The 15,024-nt window shown below is 48.5% G+C and overlaps 1 protein-coding gene across 3 annotated transcripts; it reads right to left on the bottom strand.

The window, feature by feature from the left end:
- Positions 1 to 469: 469 nt before the first annotated feature.
- On the bottom strand, positions 470 to 9,179 carry STMN4 (stathmin 4). 3 transcript variants are annotated; one of them, XM_081001217.1, is made up of 5 exons: positions 9,058 to 9,177; positions 8,134 to 8,229; positions 5,912 to 6,120; positions 2,312 to 2,503; positions 470 to 825 (listed from the first exon to the last, which is right to left on the bottom strand). In XM_081001217.1, exons 1-5 carry the CDS (start codon positions 9,068 to 9,070, stop codon positions 766 to 768), a joined length of 570 nt encoding a protein of 189 aa, XP_080857343.1. In that variant the 5' UTR covers positions 9,071 to 9,177; the 3' UTR covers positions 470 to 765. The 3 variants fall into 3 exon arrangements, with proteins under 3 accessions (XP_080857343.1, XP_080857344.1, XP_080857345.1); XM_081001218.1 differs by having other exon boundaries at positions 5,912 to 6,117; XM_081001219.1 differs by having other exon boundaries at positions 777 to 880; positions 9,058 to 9,179.
- Positions 9,180 to 15,024: the final 5,845 nt, after the last annotated feature.

Genomic DNA, 15,024 nt, shown 5'->3' with positions numbered 1-15,024 from the left:
TATACTGGTCTACTGTGAGAATTGGCAGCATAGTCTCATTTCTTCAGTCCCTCCAGTTAAATGGCATCAGGCTTGCAACACCTGGGAGTTAAGCGACAGGGACGAAGGATTATGCAGGAAACTCAGAAATGGAGATGTTTCATTTCACAGTGGTGATCGACATTAATGGCAAAACACACAGGAAAACACTCACCCCAGAGGTGACTCCGCTCCCTCTGCTTGCTCTCAGTGGCCTGGGTCACCAGAGTCTACATCTCTTTCCTCTTCACCCCCACCCCACCCAGAACCCTGCCTCGACACCCCCCTTATACGAGTCTGCCATTCTGACTGCCCACCTCCATCAGTTGGGTTACATATTGGACACTGCAAGTGTGGGACAATGACAGAACATCTGCGCCATTATATATATTTTTGTGGGGTGTGTGGCTCCAGTCATCCATGCCCACCCCCTCCCCTCCCACCCACCCCCAAATACACCCAGCTCTTCCTCCCAGCTCTTTCTTCCCCTTGCGTTTCCCCCTCCCTCCCTCAAACACACGAGATGCTGTCACCAACCAATTCTTCACATTCACAAACAACGAAAGCAGAGGACAGTCCCGATCCGTCAGTCAACACGTTGCACTTGGAGGCAGCCGCCGCTGCCGCCATCGCCACCACCACTGCCACGTCAGCCGCCTGCCATCATCACAATCATCTTCTTCTTCTTCTTTTGGAGCTGTCAGTCCAAAGTGTCATGTGCCCGCCCCGGCGGGGAGTGGGGCTCCTTTACCTCGAGGCTTCTTCCTTCAGCTCCTTGTTCTTCCGGACCTCCTCAGCGTGCTTGTCCTGTGGAGACACCGCCAAGGTGAGGGGATGGTCACTTGCTCAGGTGGCTTCCAAACTGGGTTAAACATATTTACAGAGGAGGGTGTAGACAGAGGCGTTATGATCATATCCGGCACACTTTTAACTTGCACAATTTCAAGCATAAGCAGTTGAAGGGGGTTGAAATTGCACGAGTTAAATGTGAGCGAGGCAGAGAGAATTAAAGGTTTGTTCGCACCAGGTCTGCTTTGGGTTACTCAGCGCATAAAGAGCTTTTACGATACGATAATCTTTATTGTCACTGTCCCATACAGAACAACGAAATTGAAAAATCTACATAAGACATTCACAACCCAACAAGCCTGCTATCCCAGCTATCCCAACCTGGCTAGCCTCCTAAAAACTCTGACACCCCATTTTTAAATGCAATATACTCCCATAGAGACTCCTTACACGGCATTTAAAACCCAAATCGCATTTGGATAGAAACTGTTTCTCAGGCGGCTAGTCCTAGTCTTTATAACCCTGTACCTTCTTCCAGAAGGCAGAAGCTGAAAGAGAACATTTCTGGGGTGCGCACTATCCTGCGCTATCTCTGCAGCTTTTTTATGGCACTTGGAAACGTAGATTTGATCCAAGGTGGGAAGAGTGCACCCAATTATTCTCTCCGCAGCCTTTACAACCCTGGACAGCATTGGTTTTCCCCTGACCATGCAGCTCCCAAACCACACACAGAGACCATAAGTTAATACCCTCTCCGTTTAAGCTCTCCGCCTTGCTTGGAGGAAGCAGGTTTGGCTCAGCACACCCGTTCTGAGATGCTCTTGCAAGATCTCGCAGCGCCACCTGAGCTCCCACGAGCTCTTGTGTGAGCATCCCTAGGCTTCTAGATCCAGTACGGAGATGGCCTTGCAGAAAGCTTTAAAACTCTTTCCGTGCCAGATCTGTTTGGGTTGCCCCACGTGAAAAAAGCTGAGACTCTCTCCTTTCCTTGCTGGGCAAGAACCACTCAGTGTTCAGACTCTGGGAATGCTGGATGCAGAACCCTTGGAACCAAAACTCTGATTCCAATGCAATTGTACTGTGTAAGTATTTTAAAAATTGTTCTGATATTGCAGTGGTTCTCAACCTGTGGGTCCCCACATGTTGTTGGACTACAACTCCCATCATCCCTAGCTAGCAAGGCCAGAGCTCAGGGATGATGGGAGTTGTAGTCCAACAACATCTGAGGACCCACAGGTTGAGATCCGCTGAATCAGGGTGGTATCCAATAGGTCCGTTTTAGCGCAAGGATTGCCCACCTAGTTCAACATCCTCTTCTCATCGTTGCCAACTAGATGCCTGTGGAAACCAGGAGGCAGGACCTGAGTTCAAGAGCCCTCTTCTCTCCTGAAGTTTCCAGGAACTGGGATTCAGAAACAGTGCTGCCTCCATCCTGCAAATCTCTCTGACGTAGCCCAACCCACACCTCCCGCAGCTCTTTTCGTTGCAGCTGGCCCCTCCTCACCTTCTCCTGCAAGCGTTCCAACATAGCAGCTAGATGTGCCTCCCGGTTCTCCTTGTTGGACTCCATCTTCTGCATCAGCCTCTCCTTGGCCGTCTTGATGAAGTTGTTGTTCTCCTCAATGGCTTTCTGAATGACCTCTCTCTCGTGCTCTCGCTTCCCCGCCAGGTGCTTCAGCAGCTCTGCTTCCTGGTACTAAACTCACAAGGCAAGACAAGGCATCAAGGACCAGTCATCCTTTGACACAATTCCCACTGTTGGGAGGCGAGTATAGAATCATAGAATCATAGAATTATAGAGTTGGAAGAGACCACAAGGGCCATCGAGTCCAACCCCCTGCCAAGCAGGAAACACCATCAGAGCACTCCTGACATATGGTTGTCAAGCCTCTGCTTAAAGACCTCCAAAGAAGGAGACTCCACCACACTCCTTGGCAGCAAATTCCACTGTCGAACACCTCTTACTGTCAGGAAGTTCTTCCTAATGTTTAGGTGGAATCTTCTTTCTTATAGTTTGGATCCATTGCTCCGTGTCCACTTCTCTGGAGCAGCAGAAAACAACCTTTCTCCCACCTCTACGTGACATCCTTTTATATATTTGAACATGGCTATCATATCACCCCTTAACCTCCTCTTCTCCAGGCTAAACATGCCCAGCTCCCTCAGCCGTTCCTCATATGGAGGAATGAATCCATACGGAGTATGGATCTTCCCAATTTCCCACATGTCAAAGATGCTTCTAAGCCTCTCCCCGGTGCTTACTGTGCATGTGAGGGGCAGGGGAAAAAGAATTAAAGTTCTAATTCTGCTTGCGTCTTGCTTCTAAACTGATTGAGGGCTGCGGAAGGGGGAATCTGCAACTGCATTACAACCTTCCTGCTCTTTTGTTGTCGCCTGTGAAATGGCTTTGGAATCCACTCATCTCTTTCCCCTGCATGGAGTCCTATACATTTCAGAATGGCTCCCCCATATCAAATAGGAAAGGTCTGTTGGATCAGGCCAATGGCCCATCTAGTCCAGCCACCTGGCCGACCAAATGCATGTGGGAAACCCACAATCAGGATTTGAACACAACACCCCTCTCCCCTCCTGTGGCTTCCAGCAACTTGGATATTCAGAAGCACTGCTGCCTCTGACTATGGAGGTAGAGCAGAGCCAATGTGGCTAGCAGCCATGAATAGTTAAAAAGGGTTAAAAATCTGGGTAAGATTGCTGAGTGGTTATCAAAGTGCATTTGCATCCAAGTGTGTTCAGCCCTGTGGGTGGGATTATAGGAAGCGAGCTACTCAGCACTGCTGAATCTCTTTCCAGACAGGAAGAAGTGGGCAGCTACCATTTCCCACACATATGGAACAGGAAAGGGGTTAATGCTGGATCTGGTTACTCTGACTAGAAGGAAACTGAGCCATGGACAGGAATTCATTCATCTCTGACATCCGGCTGTTGTGGCTGGCAAGGCCCATTCTTGAGTATCTGCCAAGGTCAGGCAGGGAGACAGAGAGATGCCACCTAATGGCTGATCAATAATTCACTGGCTGGCAAACCACACACATTTCCTAATTATGGGAGCCTTCCTTGTATCATCAATACACAGTGCCTTTTTGACCTCAAAATGCTTTGGCAGCGTTTTGGAGAACTGATTTTTCTGGGTCTGACGTCAGCCTCCTCCTTTGAAGCACCCCAGTCGGGAAGCTTCTTAAAGCACTTTTGCATACCTCACTTTGCAGGCGTCTTTACCTGCATGCTATGCAGGCAGCATGAGCAAGGCTGAGACCCTCCCTGCCCCCAGACTGCCTCGCCAGAGTGGTGCATGCTCTAGTTATCTCCCGCTTGGGCTACTGCAATGCACTTTACATGGGGCTCCCTTCGAAGGTGACCCGGAAACTACAACTAATCCAGAATGCGGCAGCTAGACTAGTGACAGGGAGTGGTTGCCGAGACCATATACAGTGGTACCTCGGGTTACATACACTTCAGGTTACATACGCTTCAGGTTACAGACTCCGCTAACCCAGAAATAGTACCTCGGGTTAAGAACTTTGCTTCAGGATGAGAACAGAAATTGTGCTCTGGTGGTGTGGCAGCAGCGGGAGGCCCCATTAGGTAAAGTGGTGCTTCAGATTAAGAACAGTTTCAGGTTAAGAATGGACCTCCGAAACAAATTAAGTACTTAACCCGAGGTACCACTGTACTAAATATCAAACATTAAAAACTTCCAGACACAGGGCTGCCTTCAATTGTCTTCTAAAAGTTGTGCCGTTCTTTATCTCCTTGACATCTGATGGGAGGGCGTTCCATAGGGCGGGCAGGTGCCACCACCGAGAAGGCCCTCTGCCTGATTCTCTGTAACCTCACTTCTTGCAGTGAGGGAACCGCCAAAAGGCCCTCAGAGCTGGACCTCAATGTCCGGGCTGAACGATGGGGGTGGAGATGTTCCTTCAGTTATACAGGACCAAGGCCATTTAGGGCTTTAAAGGTCAGCACCAACACTTTGAATTGTGCTCGGAAATGTACTGGGAGCAAATGTAGGTCTTTCAGGACCAGTGTTACAGTGGTAACCTGAAGCATAAGTAACCTGAAGCGTATGTAACCCAGGTACCACTGTATGTTTTTATATGTACTGTAAGCCACCCAGAGTGGCTGTGGAAACCCAGCCAGAAGGGCAGGGTATAAATAAAATAATAATAATAATAATAATAATAATAATAATAATAATAATTTTAAAAAAATTGGGCACAGAGAGGGCAAGTCCTCTGTAGCTAACAAACATTTGTTTCTTTGTTCCCTCCTCTTTCAATGGCCACCACACTGCTTTTAAATCCCCCTTTGTGAGTTTATTACCAGAGGTTTGTTAGCATAGGCTCCCTTAGTTACATTGCACTCTGTGTAGGCCCAGAGGCTCCCTTCCCTTGCACCAAGGCAGAAACTTTATGACTACATTACAAAACCAAAAGAACAGTATGACTATGAAGGTGGTGGAGTCTCCTTCATAGGAGGTCTTACAGCAGAGGTTGGATGCCCATCTATCATATATGATTTAGCTGAGATTCTATGAAGATGGCAGTGTGCATACACTGACCAAAGGAATGTGCCTGCAGAAGGCCGTGAATACGCTTGATGTCCCTGTCTGTACCTACCCTTGAGAAATAAACTCCAGCAACTTATAACATTTACTGCGTTGCATCATGTTTCATTGATCAGGTGCAGCTGCTTGTTTCTCTTAGGAGTCAAGCTAGAGCCACAAAAGCAGTGGGGTTCTAGGGGGCTCAAGATTCTTCCCTGAATTTTCATTTGTGCTTTTTAATAAAGGCCCGTAGCCTTGACCCAGAGAGGTAATGGAAAAGGAGAAGGTGGTTAGTCATGAACCAGCTTAATGGGTCTGCTTGCAGATGTTGAGAGCAGACTCATAAACTGTTCACCAATGAAAATGCTGGAAGGATGCAACTGACCTGATGTGACATTTGAACCACTCCAGTTGCCCTTTTCCTGGCACATGGGGGAGAGAAGGCAAGTTCCCTACCCAGTGCCCTGTATGACCAAACCATGTCCCGCCCCCTGAAAGGCCTGCCATGTTTGCCAACTGGGTGCTGAGGAAGGGTCTCACCTTGCGTCTCTCCTCAGCCGCTTCCAGCTTTTTCTGGATCTCTTCCAGGGAGGGGTCTCGTCGCCGGGGCAGAGAGGCATTGAATTCTGGGATCCCTTCAAAGGAGGGTGGCTTCAGGATGACCTCAAAGGACTGGCCGGAGGTGCGCTTGTTGAGCTCGATGACCTCCATGTCAGAAATGACGCACCAAGTGAGGTCTACGGTGTCTACTGGAAGAGAAGAGGGAGGGAGAGGCTGGGATGTAATCATGCTAAAGAGCAAATGTGTTAATGGAGGAAATTATGCTGGGGATATCTCAGGGCATCCAGCTAGAGAAAGCACAGGAAGGGGTCTTATTCAGAGTCAGACAACTGGTCCATTGAGCTTAGCACTGACTGGCAGCAGCTCTCCAGTGTTCCAGAGAGGAAGTCTCCCCAGCACCACCTGGATATGCCACTGAGAACTGAATTTGGGAGCTTCCCTGGTTGCCAAACACCCACCAGACATCTGGTGATATAATCCAGTCCCCACATTGGACCTGATTCCAATCAGCAGAGGAGGATTTAGGGCAGTGTGACCAGTTGCCCTGCACTGGGAGCTGAGCCAAGGGTGCGCTGCAGGGCATCACAACTATGACATAGTGAATTGAGCAGAACAGATGTTGAGAAGCAAGGGGTTCCAAATTTTGGACTTACACAGAGCGCCACTGAAATATGAAAGAACAAAGTCTGCCCCTGCAACCAGGCTGCTACCAACATGAGTTCTGTCCTGTGATAATAGATTGTGCGCTATGGATCATGTTCCAAGAACCCTCAACAACTTCACAGACATGGAGGAGATCTTCACCAAACAAGCAAGTTTGGGGAAGGCTTCCAGACTTCAAAGTAGAAAGCATGAACCCCACAAGAACAAAGAAAGAGCCTCTCCTCAGCATCTGGGGAGCCTATTCTTATTATTTATATTCCACCCTTCACCTGAAGATCCCAGGGCAGTTCACTACAGGAAAAGGCTATGCTCCAGGTGCTTCTTTCTCTGGGGTCGCTAAATAAAAATGAAATAGATGTTTGGAGGGGGAATGGACCATGACGTTTCTGTGGGATGTGAAACACAAGAGCAGTCAAGTACAACATTCCTAGAATGAACATGTTTACACATGGGGAGGAATGTTTGTCCAGCCAGCGGGTAAACTTCCTGTTTCCTTCTGGGCTGGGACAGACTTCCTCTGCATATGACTAGAGGTGGGCGTGGCCTCACCTGTGCAGGTAATGACAAAAGCACAGGGCAGGGCAGCCATCTCCCTCTCTTTGACTACATGCATCAAAGAAGCAACATCTGCTTAGCCAAAGATGCCCTCTTGGCATCTTCCAGCCAAGAGAGGACAAAGGAACTGTCTCCTTATGAGATAGTTTCCAGGTGTATGTTACTTTTCTAAGCTAAGTCTGCCTTCTGGGATCCTATTGTGAACAGAATGATATGTGAGTAAACCTTTTTATACTTTTGTAGAAGATTGTGTCATGTCTTATCTTTTATGAGGGAATGAGGGGAAAATACCAGAACAGTTATTATAGAGGCTTTAGCGAGCCTGAGCAAACGCATCCGCTGTGAGTTTAAAAAGGGGAATGTTACTCTGCTAAATTGTGGAACTTGTTAACACAAGTTGGAAAAGGATATAATCAAACAATATATCCTCTCCTGCATCCCTGAACATTCCCACAGTTTCTCTCCTTGCCAGGAGCAGGTGCAATGAGCGTCCAGCTGTTGTCAGACCTGAACCACTAACCTAGATTACATTCCTAACAAGACCAGGGTTGGGAGTGGATGCCTGGCTGCTTTGATCACTTGGGACCATCTCGACTACAGAGCAGCTTAAACCTAAGTGACATATAAATGTCAAAACAATTCAATTTTTCACAAACTCCGTTTTATAAAAACGTAATTTTTATAAAAGAAAAGAAGTGGAGCCTCTCTTGTGTTACTCGCAGGGTGTGGGCATGTTCTGCTGGCATTGTCTAGAGTATAAGAATGCATAATGCATGTCTTAGATTCATAATATATCATCATATATAATATATTACCTTCAAGCCTTCTCAGAGCCCATGGGAAAGGGAGGCAGGAGGGAGCGATGCCATCCACCATTTGTGGAAAACATCATGGGCAGAAGGAGCTGAGCAAATGGGACACATAGAGCAGCAGCCCCAAACCCACAAGCGTCTGGGAGTTAATGGGTTGGTTGCCTCACTTACCTTCGTATTTATAAGATGGTTTGTTTAAGGGGTCTGAGAGGAAGCAGGAACAGAAGAGAGACACTAAAGGGAGCTCCTTCATTTTTTCTTTGTAGGCTGCAGGGAGGGGAAAAACACTTTGTCAGGAAAGGTCAAAGTCCATCACTAAACAGGCTCCCATCCATACAACTGCCTGGCCTCTTCCTCCTCCTCCTCATCTCGCTGCTTCCCTTGTAGAACTCAGCAGGGAGGAGAACGGGGACAGGGCCGGCATACCCATAAGGTGGACTGAGAAAGCTGCCTCAGGTGGCGGAAAGCCATGAGGCAGTGCCGCTGCCCATTGGAAGTTGACACTCTTCCGTTGGCAGAGAGGTGGTGGTGCTTTCAGACGAGATCTTGTGAGATCTTGCTGAAATCTCACACATTCTGCAAGATCTTACCAAAATGTTGAATTATCTCATGCTCTCTGTGCATAGCTGTAAACGTTTCCTTTTTTTTAAGGGCCTTATTCCGAATAGGATTCCTCGCAAGAAAAGGGAAAAGTTGGCAGCTATGCCTCTGTGAGATCTCTCCAAAAACCATTGCCATTTCATGGGTGCTACAGCACAACCCAGGTAAGGGAGGCATGGGTGGGGGCAGTAGTAGGGCAGCTGTCCCTAGATGGGGACAAAACTAGGACAAGCCAGCTCTACCTGTCATTAGCTCTGGTGACACCTTCTGATGGTCTCCCTGCCTTCTGACCCACCCGTCCCAAGGGGCAAACAGCAGCAGGGGTGCTATAATCCCATGTTTCAGTCATGGGCTTCGTGGAAGCATTTGACCATAGGTTGCACAATGTGGGAAGGAAGATGCTGGCCTTTTGGACTGATCCAAGACAAGGGTCTTCTTATCTTCTCCATGGACCTGCTTATCGACCAAGCAGCGAGAACACTCGCGTTCCCATACCTGCCAGCGTCATGGTGCCTGGTGTTCTGGGCCTCCTGCTGTCCGAGCGTGTATCCGAGTAGGCAAAGATCGTGTCCTGCTTGCAAGCTGTGGAGACATGAAAGAAAGCAAATGCACAAGGGTGAATTTAGTTACCGGGTTGTACTTTGAACTTTTCCAGGAAAAACGGGGAAATATAATGTCAAGATGCTACAGTTGGTATGCTGAAGAAAGGAGGAATCAATGGTGGTATCTAGCTTTGGCAGAGCTATTTCACAGTTACCATAATATAGATATTAAATATAATATAATAATATAATATAATATAATATAATATAATATAATATAATATAATAATATAGATATTATTGCACCCAGTAAACCAGATTCTAGGCTGGGTTCTGCAACAATGCAAAAGGTGATTGGTACAAATTAATAGCATTTGAATATTTAACCCCCTTATTTCTGTTTCTGAAAGTGTGAGGAGAGGTGAAGAGCTCTGTCAGGCAGTGAAATGTCCACCCTGATCCAGCAGGCTATTACTGCGTCTCTCTGTTCAATCCCAGTTAAGAGCCTACCACTCCTCAATAAACTTTTTCACTTGTTTTCCAGAGACCCTTCTAAGGAAGGGCTGTTTCGAACAACTGCCTTCCCCTCTACAACTGTGAAGTGTTGATTTTGTTGATCAGGTCTTGTTTGCAAGAATGCAGCTACTCACAGCAAGACTATTACTAACTCGATGCATTTTTGGTTCAACCTTCGCACCCCCACTGGAGTAAGTAATAATATCGCTGTTCTTCAGAAGTTTAATATCCCCAGATGATTTTCTCCTCCCTTGGAAAAGATACAGGGATAGGCAGAATGGCCTAACGAGCACTTGGTCTATGTTCAGAGGCCGTGTAAAGATAAGAACATGTGGGTTATTGTAGCCAGTGCAGGTATCTCTGCTCCATTTGGCAAAGATAGCTTTCTGGAGTTAGAATCATAGAGTTGGAAGGGACCCAAAGGGCCATCCAACCCAACCCCCTACAATGAGAAGGGCACTCTAACCAACATAGACACAAGAGGCCACCTGGCAGTGGGAATCAGCGCTTGGAAGGGAATGGTACCAGGTCTCCGATGACCCCAGTTAACACAGCCCTCAGAGCTAGGGAGGGAAAACAGAGTCTAGACAATGGGAGCCATTCGGTACCATACACAGGGTGGGGAAGCAGCTGCTCTGCGGAGAAGAGATAGAAGGAATTGTCCTTTTAAAAGTTATCATGGATCTCTGGGCCCTACACTCGTGGGGCCCTACACTCTGGGCCCTACACTCGAAAGGCGAGCTGAGCAAAGCATCTAACCAAACTGTCATAGGACGGGGAATGGGGGATGAGATATCAAAGAGAAATCATGAGGCTTCATTATTACTTTTTTGTGGTCAGACAGCCTGAGGTCATGAAGCGGTCTGACTTTTAGTGTGCCATGTAGTCTGATGTTGTTGTTGTTTAGTCGTTTAGTCGTGTCCGACTCTTCGTGACCCCATGGACCAGAGCACGCCAGGCACTCCCGTCTTCCACTGCCTCCCGCAGTTTGGTCAAACTCATGCTGGTAGCTTCGAGAACATTGTCCCACCATCTCGTGCTCTGTCATCCCCTTCTCCTTGTGCCCTCCATCTTTCCCAACATCAGGGTCTTTTCCAGGGAGTCTTCTCTTCTCATGAGGTGGCCAAAGTATTGGAGCCTCAGCTTCAGGAGCTGTCCTTCCAGTGAGCACTCAGGGCTGATTTCCTTCAGAATGGAGAGGTTTGATCTTCTTGCAGTCCATGGGACTCTCAAGAGTCTCCTCCAGCACCAGAATTCAATTCTTCGGCGATCAGCCTTCTTTATGGTCCAGCTCTCACTTCCATACATCACTACTGGGAAAACCATAGCTTTCACTATACAGACCTTTGTTAGCAAGGTGATGTCTCTGATGTAGGGGTAGCCAATGTGGTGCCCTATGGAAGTGGCTGGGCCACAACTCCCATCAGCCCCAGCCAGCACAGCCCATGGTAGAGGATGCTGGGAGTTGTAGTCACATATATCTTGAAGGTGCCACGCTTGTTTGCCCCTGTTCCGGCAAACTACAGCTGGGCTAGGCTTTGTGCTGGGGACTCCCGCAGCAGGCACAATGTGTCTGGGGCATTTGCATGACCTCCAAACCTACATCCCAGCTGGACAAAATCCATATATAGCTGTAGATGCTCTGGCAACAGGCTACAGAGCAAAATCAGGCTGCTGAGCCTCCATTGTCTTCCCATCTGACACAGCTTCTGTCAAAGTTCTTCCCACTCACTGGTTATATAAGCCTCAGCGGGCTGCAGCTGCGGGGAGATCTTCCCAGCCTACAATGAGGGGGGAGTCTCAGTCTGTTCACAAGTGATGCTCAGATCCGGTTTTGTGCTCAAAGGCACATTGGCCATAACCTGTGTTGCATTTGCCCTCTTCCTGCATTGCATTAGCAACACACATGTCCATAAACCATCATTTCCGCCACACGTGAAAAGGGGCTGGGCCTTCCAGCCAGCTATTGTTGGCTACTAGCCATGCTGGCTAGGCTCTGCCTCCTTCAATGGTTCTGAATACCAGTTGCTGGAAAGAGCAGGAGGAGAGAGGGCTCCTGCGCTCAAATCCTGCTTGCGGGGCTCCCGGAAGGGGCATCTGGTTGGCCACTGTGAGAACAGGAGGTTGGACTAGAAGGGCCATTGGCCTGATCCTGTTCTTGGGTAGGTATAGTGCATAGCGCAAGTGAGGGAAAGCCACCGGGTGTAGTGTCAGGCACAGAGCACAGAGTCCTTCTGAGAATGGGATCAGAAGACATCTTTGCCAATGGAAGTTGACACCTTGTTTGCTGTGATGGGGGTGTGTGGAATTGGGGGGCATTAGTAGCAGGGAGGGGTGCTTTCCCCCCACCTGATCAATTGTGACACTTGACTACAGCACATAGTGGTGCAGCTGTCACAGGATTGATGGGTAAGAACATGCTCAAGACCACTGTTTTCTTTACTGCTGGTTCATCCTATCCTTCCAGGGTTGCATCGTGGCACATGGCAGGGAAAGCAGATATTGAGGACAAGGTTCTGGTGAGTCCTAGCTTGTTTTCATTCTAAATATATTTTTAATTCTCTTCCTTAGCCACCTCGGATGTATAAAGCCCTGCTCTTAAGCTCCTCCAGGTGTCTGGAAGCTGGCTGGTGGTGAGGAATGGGACACTCTGCACATGCTCAAAGGAAATCATGCCATCCCACCTTGTCCTACAAGTTCCTCTCGTGAAGCTTCCCATACTTTCTGATGGCAAGAGGTGTTTGACAGTGGAACTGATTCCCTCAGAAGGTGTGGACTCTCCTTTGAAGGCCTTTAAAGAGAGGCTGGATGGCCATCTGTCAGCAGTGATCCCTGCCTTGGGGTTCCCTTCCACCTCTACAGTTCTAAGATTCATCCCCACCACCAGACAACTGGCTCAGATGGCTTCTTCCTTTCCATGATGCTCAGCACCCACCCCTCTCAGTCCAGGAGTGCTAATTGTGGCTGACAGGCCACCCCTTCCTTTGTCATGACTTCGCAAGCGGCTTTGTCAACAGCTGCGGGGGCTTATCCTTGGCTCTAACCAGATGATGAGTATGAAAATCTCCTTTAGGAAAAGGCCAGCTTGGAGGTGTGGGTGGGGTTGGGCGAGAAACGAACTAACTAGGGTAGCCACCTACACAGAAAGGGAACAGAAGGAGAAATGGATTCATTGGTGCCAATAGGTGCAAATTCAGAAACAAGGAGCAGATTTCAGACAGAAAGGGGAAGACTGTGACCAGGTGAGCTTTGTTCTTCCTAATCTGCTGTCCATCACGTGTTAATTGCTGATGGGCAACTTTCACCCCACGCCTCCCTTCTGAGAGGACTGCCCTCTGCTAGAACTAGCTGGTGCAGATGTGAGAGAGGCAAGGGAGAGAAACAGAGAGCGAGGACGCTGCCCATCTTTGCAGTGGTTCCGCCACGGATGCTCCTCCGGAGCTTAATGAATAAGGGAGTGCGGAGGAAACAACAGCCCTGTATAATATAGGATGAGCTCATTCGAGCTGCAAACAGGCAGGGCATGACGGGAGAGACCTCGCTTTACAGCCACCTACAAAATGGAAGCTCCACAGCGCGCCTTTGCCTGCATGTGTTAAGTATTTGGGGGGGGGGGGTTCATCGGCTTCTTTCCACTGCCACATCCCCCAAAACTCATCGCTCGCAGCACGCAGGCACCCGGCAGAAATTAAGAAAATAGCAAAGGCATGCAGTGAGAAGGCATAAAAACTAACTTAATATATTTTTTTTCTCATCCAGCAATTATCCTATTCCACCAGCACCACCCAGAAATAATCGTTTGCACACTTGGCAAAAAAGGAATGTGGAAGAATGAGTGGTATAGCTGTCAACTTTTCCCTTTTCTTGCGAGGAATCCTATTCAGAATAAGGGAATTTCCCTTAAAAAGGGGGGAAAGTTGACAGCTATGATGAGTGGCTCTTGCCACATGGTCAGCCTCGGTGCTTAGATGTCAGAATCCAGTAGAAGCAAAGATCGCCCTCTGAAAATATTCTTATTATTTTTAAATACCCTCCTTTGGCTTCGTACACAGCAGGTTTGCAAAAGCGAGCGAGCGAGCGAAATTTCTCCCCTTGGAAGAGTCTTTATCAGGAACTCAGCCCCTCCGCCCCTTTCCAAGGAATTCCAGCGCCCACTCCTGCATTGATTTCTGGAAGGGGGTCTCTCTCCCCACCCACCCTTGACAAGCAAGGCATTGCAGTTTCCCTTGAATGACAGGCGAGAGAGCAGCTGCCTCCCCTTCCCTTTTGGCATGCCTCGTGGAAACAAAAGTAAGGATTTGGTGACGTAAGGGTGGAAGATGGCTCTGATGGCAGCCACGAGTTCCCCTCTAGCTTGAACACCGCCGTCAGTCACAGAGGAAAAGCATGGGGAGGGACAGAGGCTATTGTACATGGCCCCACCCCTATTCGTACATCACCCCCAACCCCTTGCAGACATGGTGCATGTAACATGTTTGTTGGGAAATCCACAGCCAAAAAGCGCGCACACGTGCAATCATCCATATTTGCATACTCTCATTTCTCCTCTGGAGCGGAGGGGGAAGCACTCTGCACATGCTCTCTAGAGCCACTTCACTATGACTGCTTTGCTAGTTCAAAGACTCGACCATTACAGTTAAAGCTGGTCCTTCTTCAGCTAAACCCCAGAGAGCCCTGACTAATAAATATTAAGCCCCGATGTGGTCTTTCGCTGGAGGAAAAGTATCATGCGGAAGTGAACTGAGGCTAGGCTGAATATGACCTGTAGGAGCAAAAAGTAAAGCGAGGGGCTTTGAGCATGAGTTTGGTTAGAGGGTTCTGCCCCACCTCCAAGAAATGGGGATCGCCTGTTGCTGCCCAAAAGAACCAGGGGAAGGAGGTTTGTTAAGCAGCGAAGAGAAGATTCTGCCTATCAGCCTGGAGAGCAATGACTAACTGGGATGGGAGGATTACAGAGTCAGGAGCTGAGAGCCAATTCTGTGCTCATTGTTGAGACCATAGGCACTCCACGCTGCTGCCCCCTGAAATTAGGCATCTGGGCAATCCAGATTCTGTACAAGGGAAGCTGAATTCTGCAATCAAGGAATATAATGCACATGGGGAAAACTGTAGCATTGCTCTTAGGGCTTTTGTTTCGTTCGTTTTTTCTGCGTAGTTTTGGTTTTGCTGGGCAAGAGGGAATTCAGCAGGGCACTAAAAGCCCCACCCCTGACCACAGGAAACCTTCTGCAGCCCCTCCTCTGATGTCAGCAAGCAAGTGTTGCTCACCCACTTACTCGTCTTCGCACCACAGGGACCAGAAACTCACTATTTTTAGGTGAGAGTGGAGAAATTTCCTGCTCTCCCACGAAATTGTGGGAGGCAGGCAGCGCTGCTCATTGTCGCTGGGTCTGCATTAGGGTGT

This window comes from Podarcis pityusensis (genome assembly GCF_964106645.2).
Source record: "Podarcis pityusensis genome assembly, chromosome: 3".
NCBI lineage: Eukaryota > Metazoa > Chordata > Lepidosauria > Squamata > Lacertidae > Podarcis > Podarcis pityusensis.
This window is presented reverse-complemented; position numbering and strand designations above follow the sequence as displayed.

Excerpts from the sequence above, each read along its gene's own strand:
- STMN4 (XM_081001217.1), bottom strand. Across the intron at positions 6,121-8,133 it reads ACCATCTTATAAATACGAAG|TAGACACCGTAGACCTCACT; the intron begins GTAAGTGAGGCA and ends CTTCTCTTCCAG. Across the intron at positions 2,504-5,911 it reads CGGCTGAGGAGAGACGCAAG|TACCAGGAAGCAGAGCTGCT; the intron begins GTGAGACCCTTC and ends TTGTGAGTTTAG.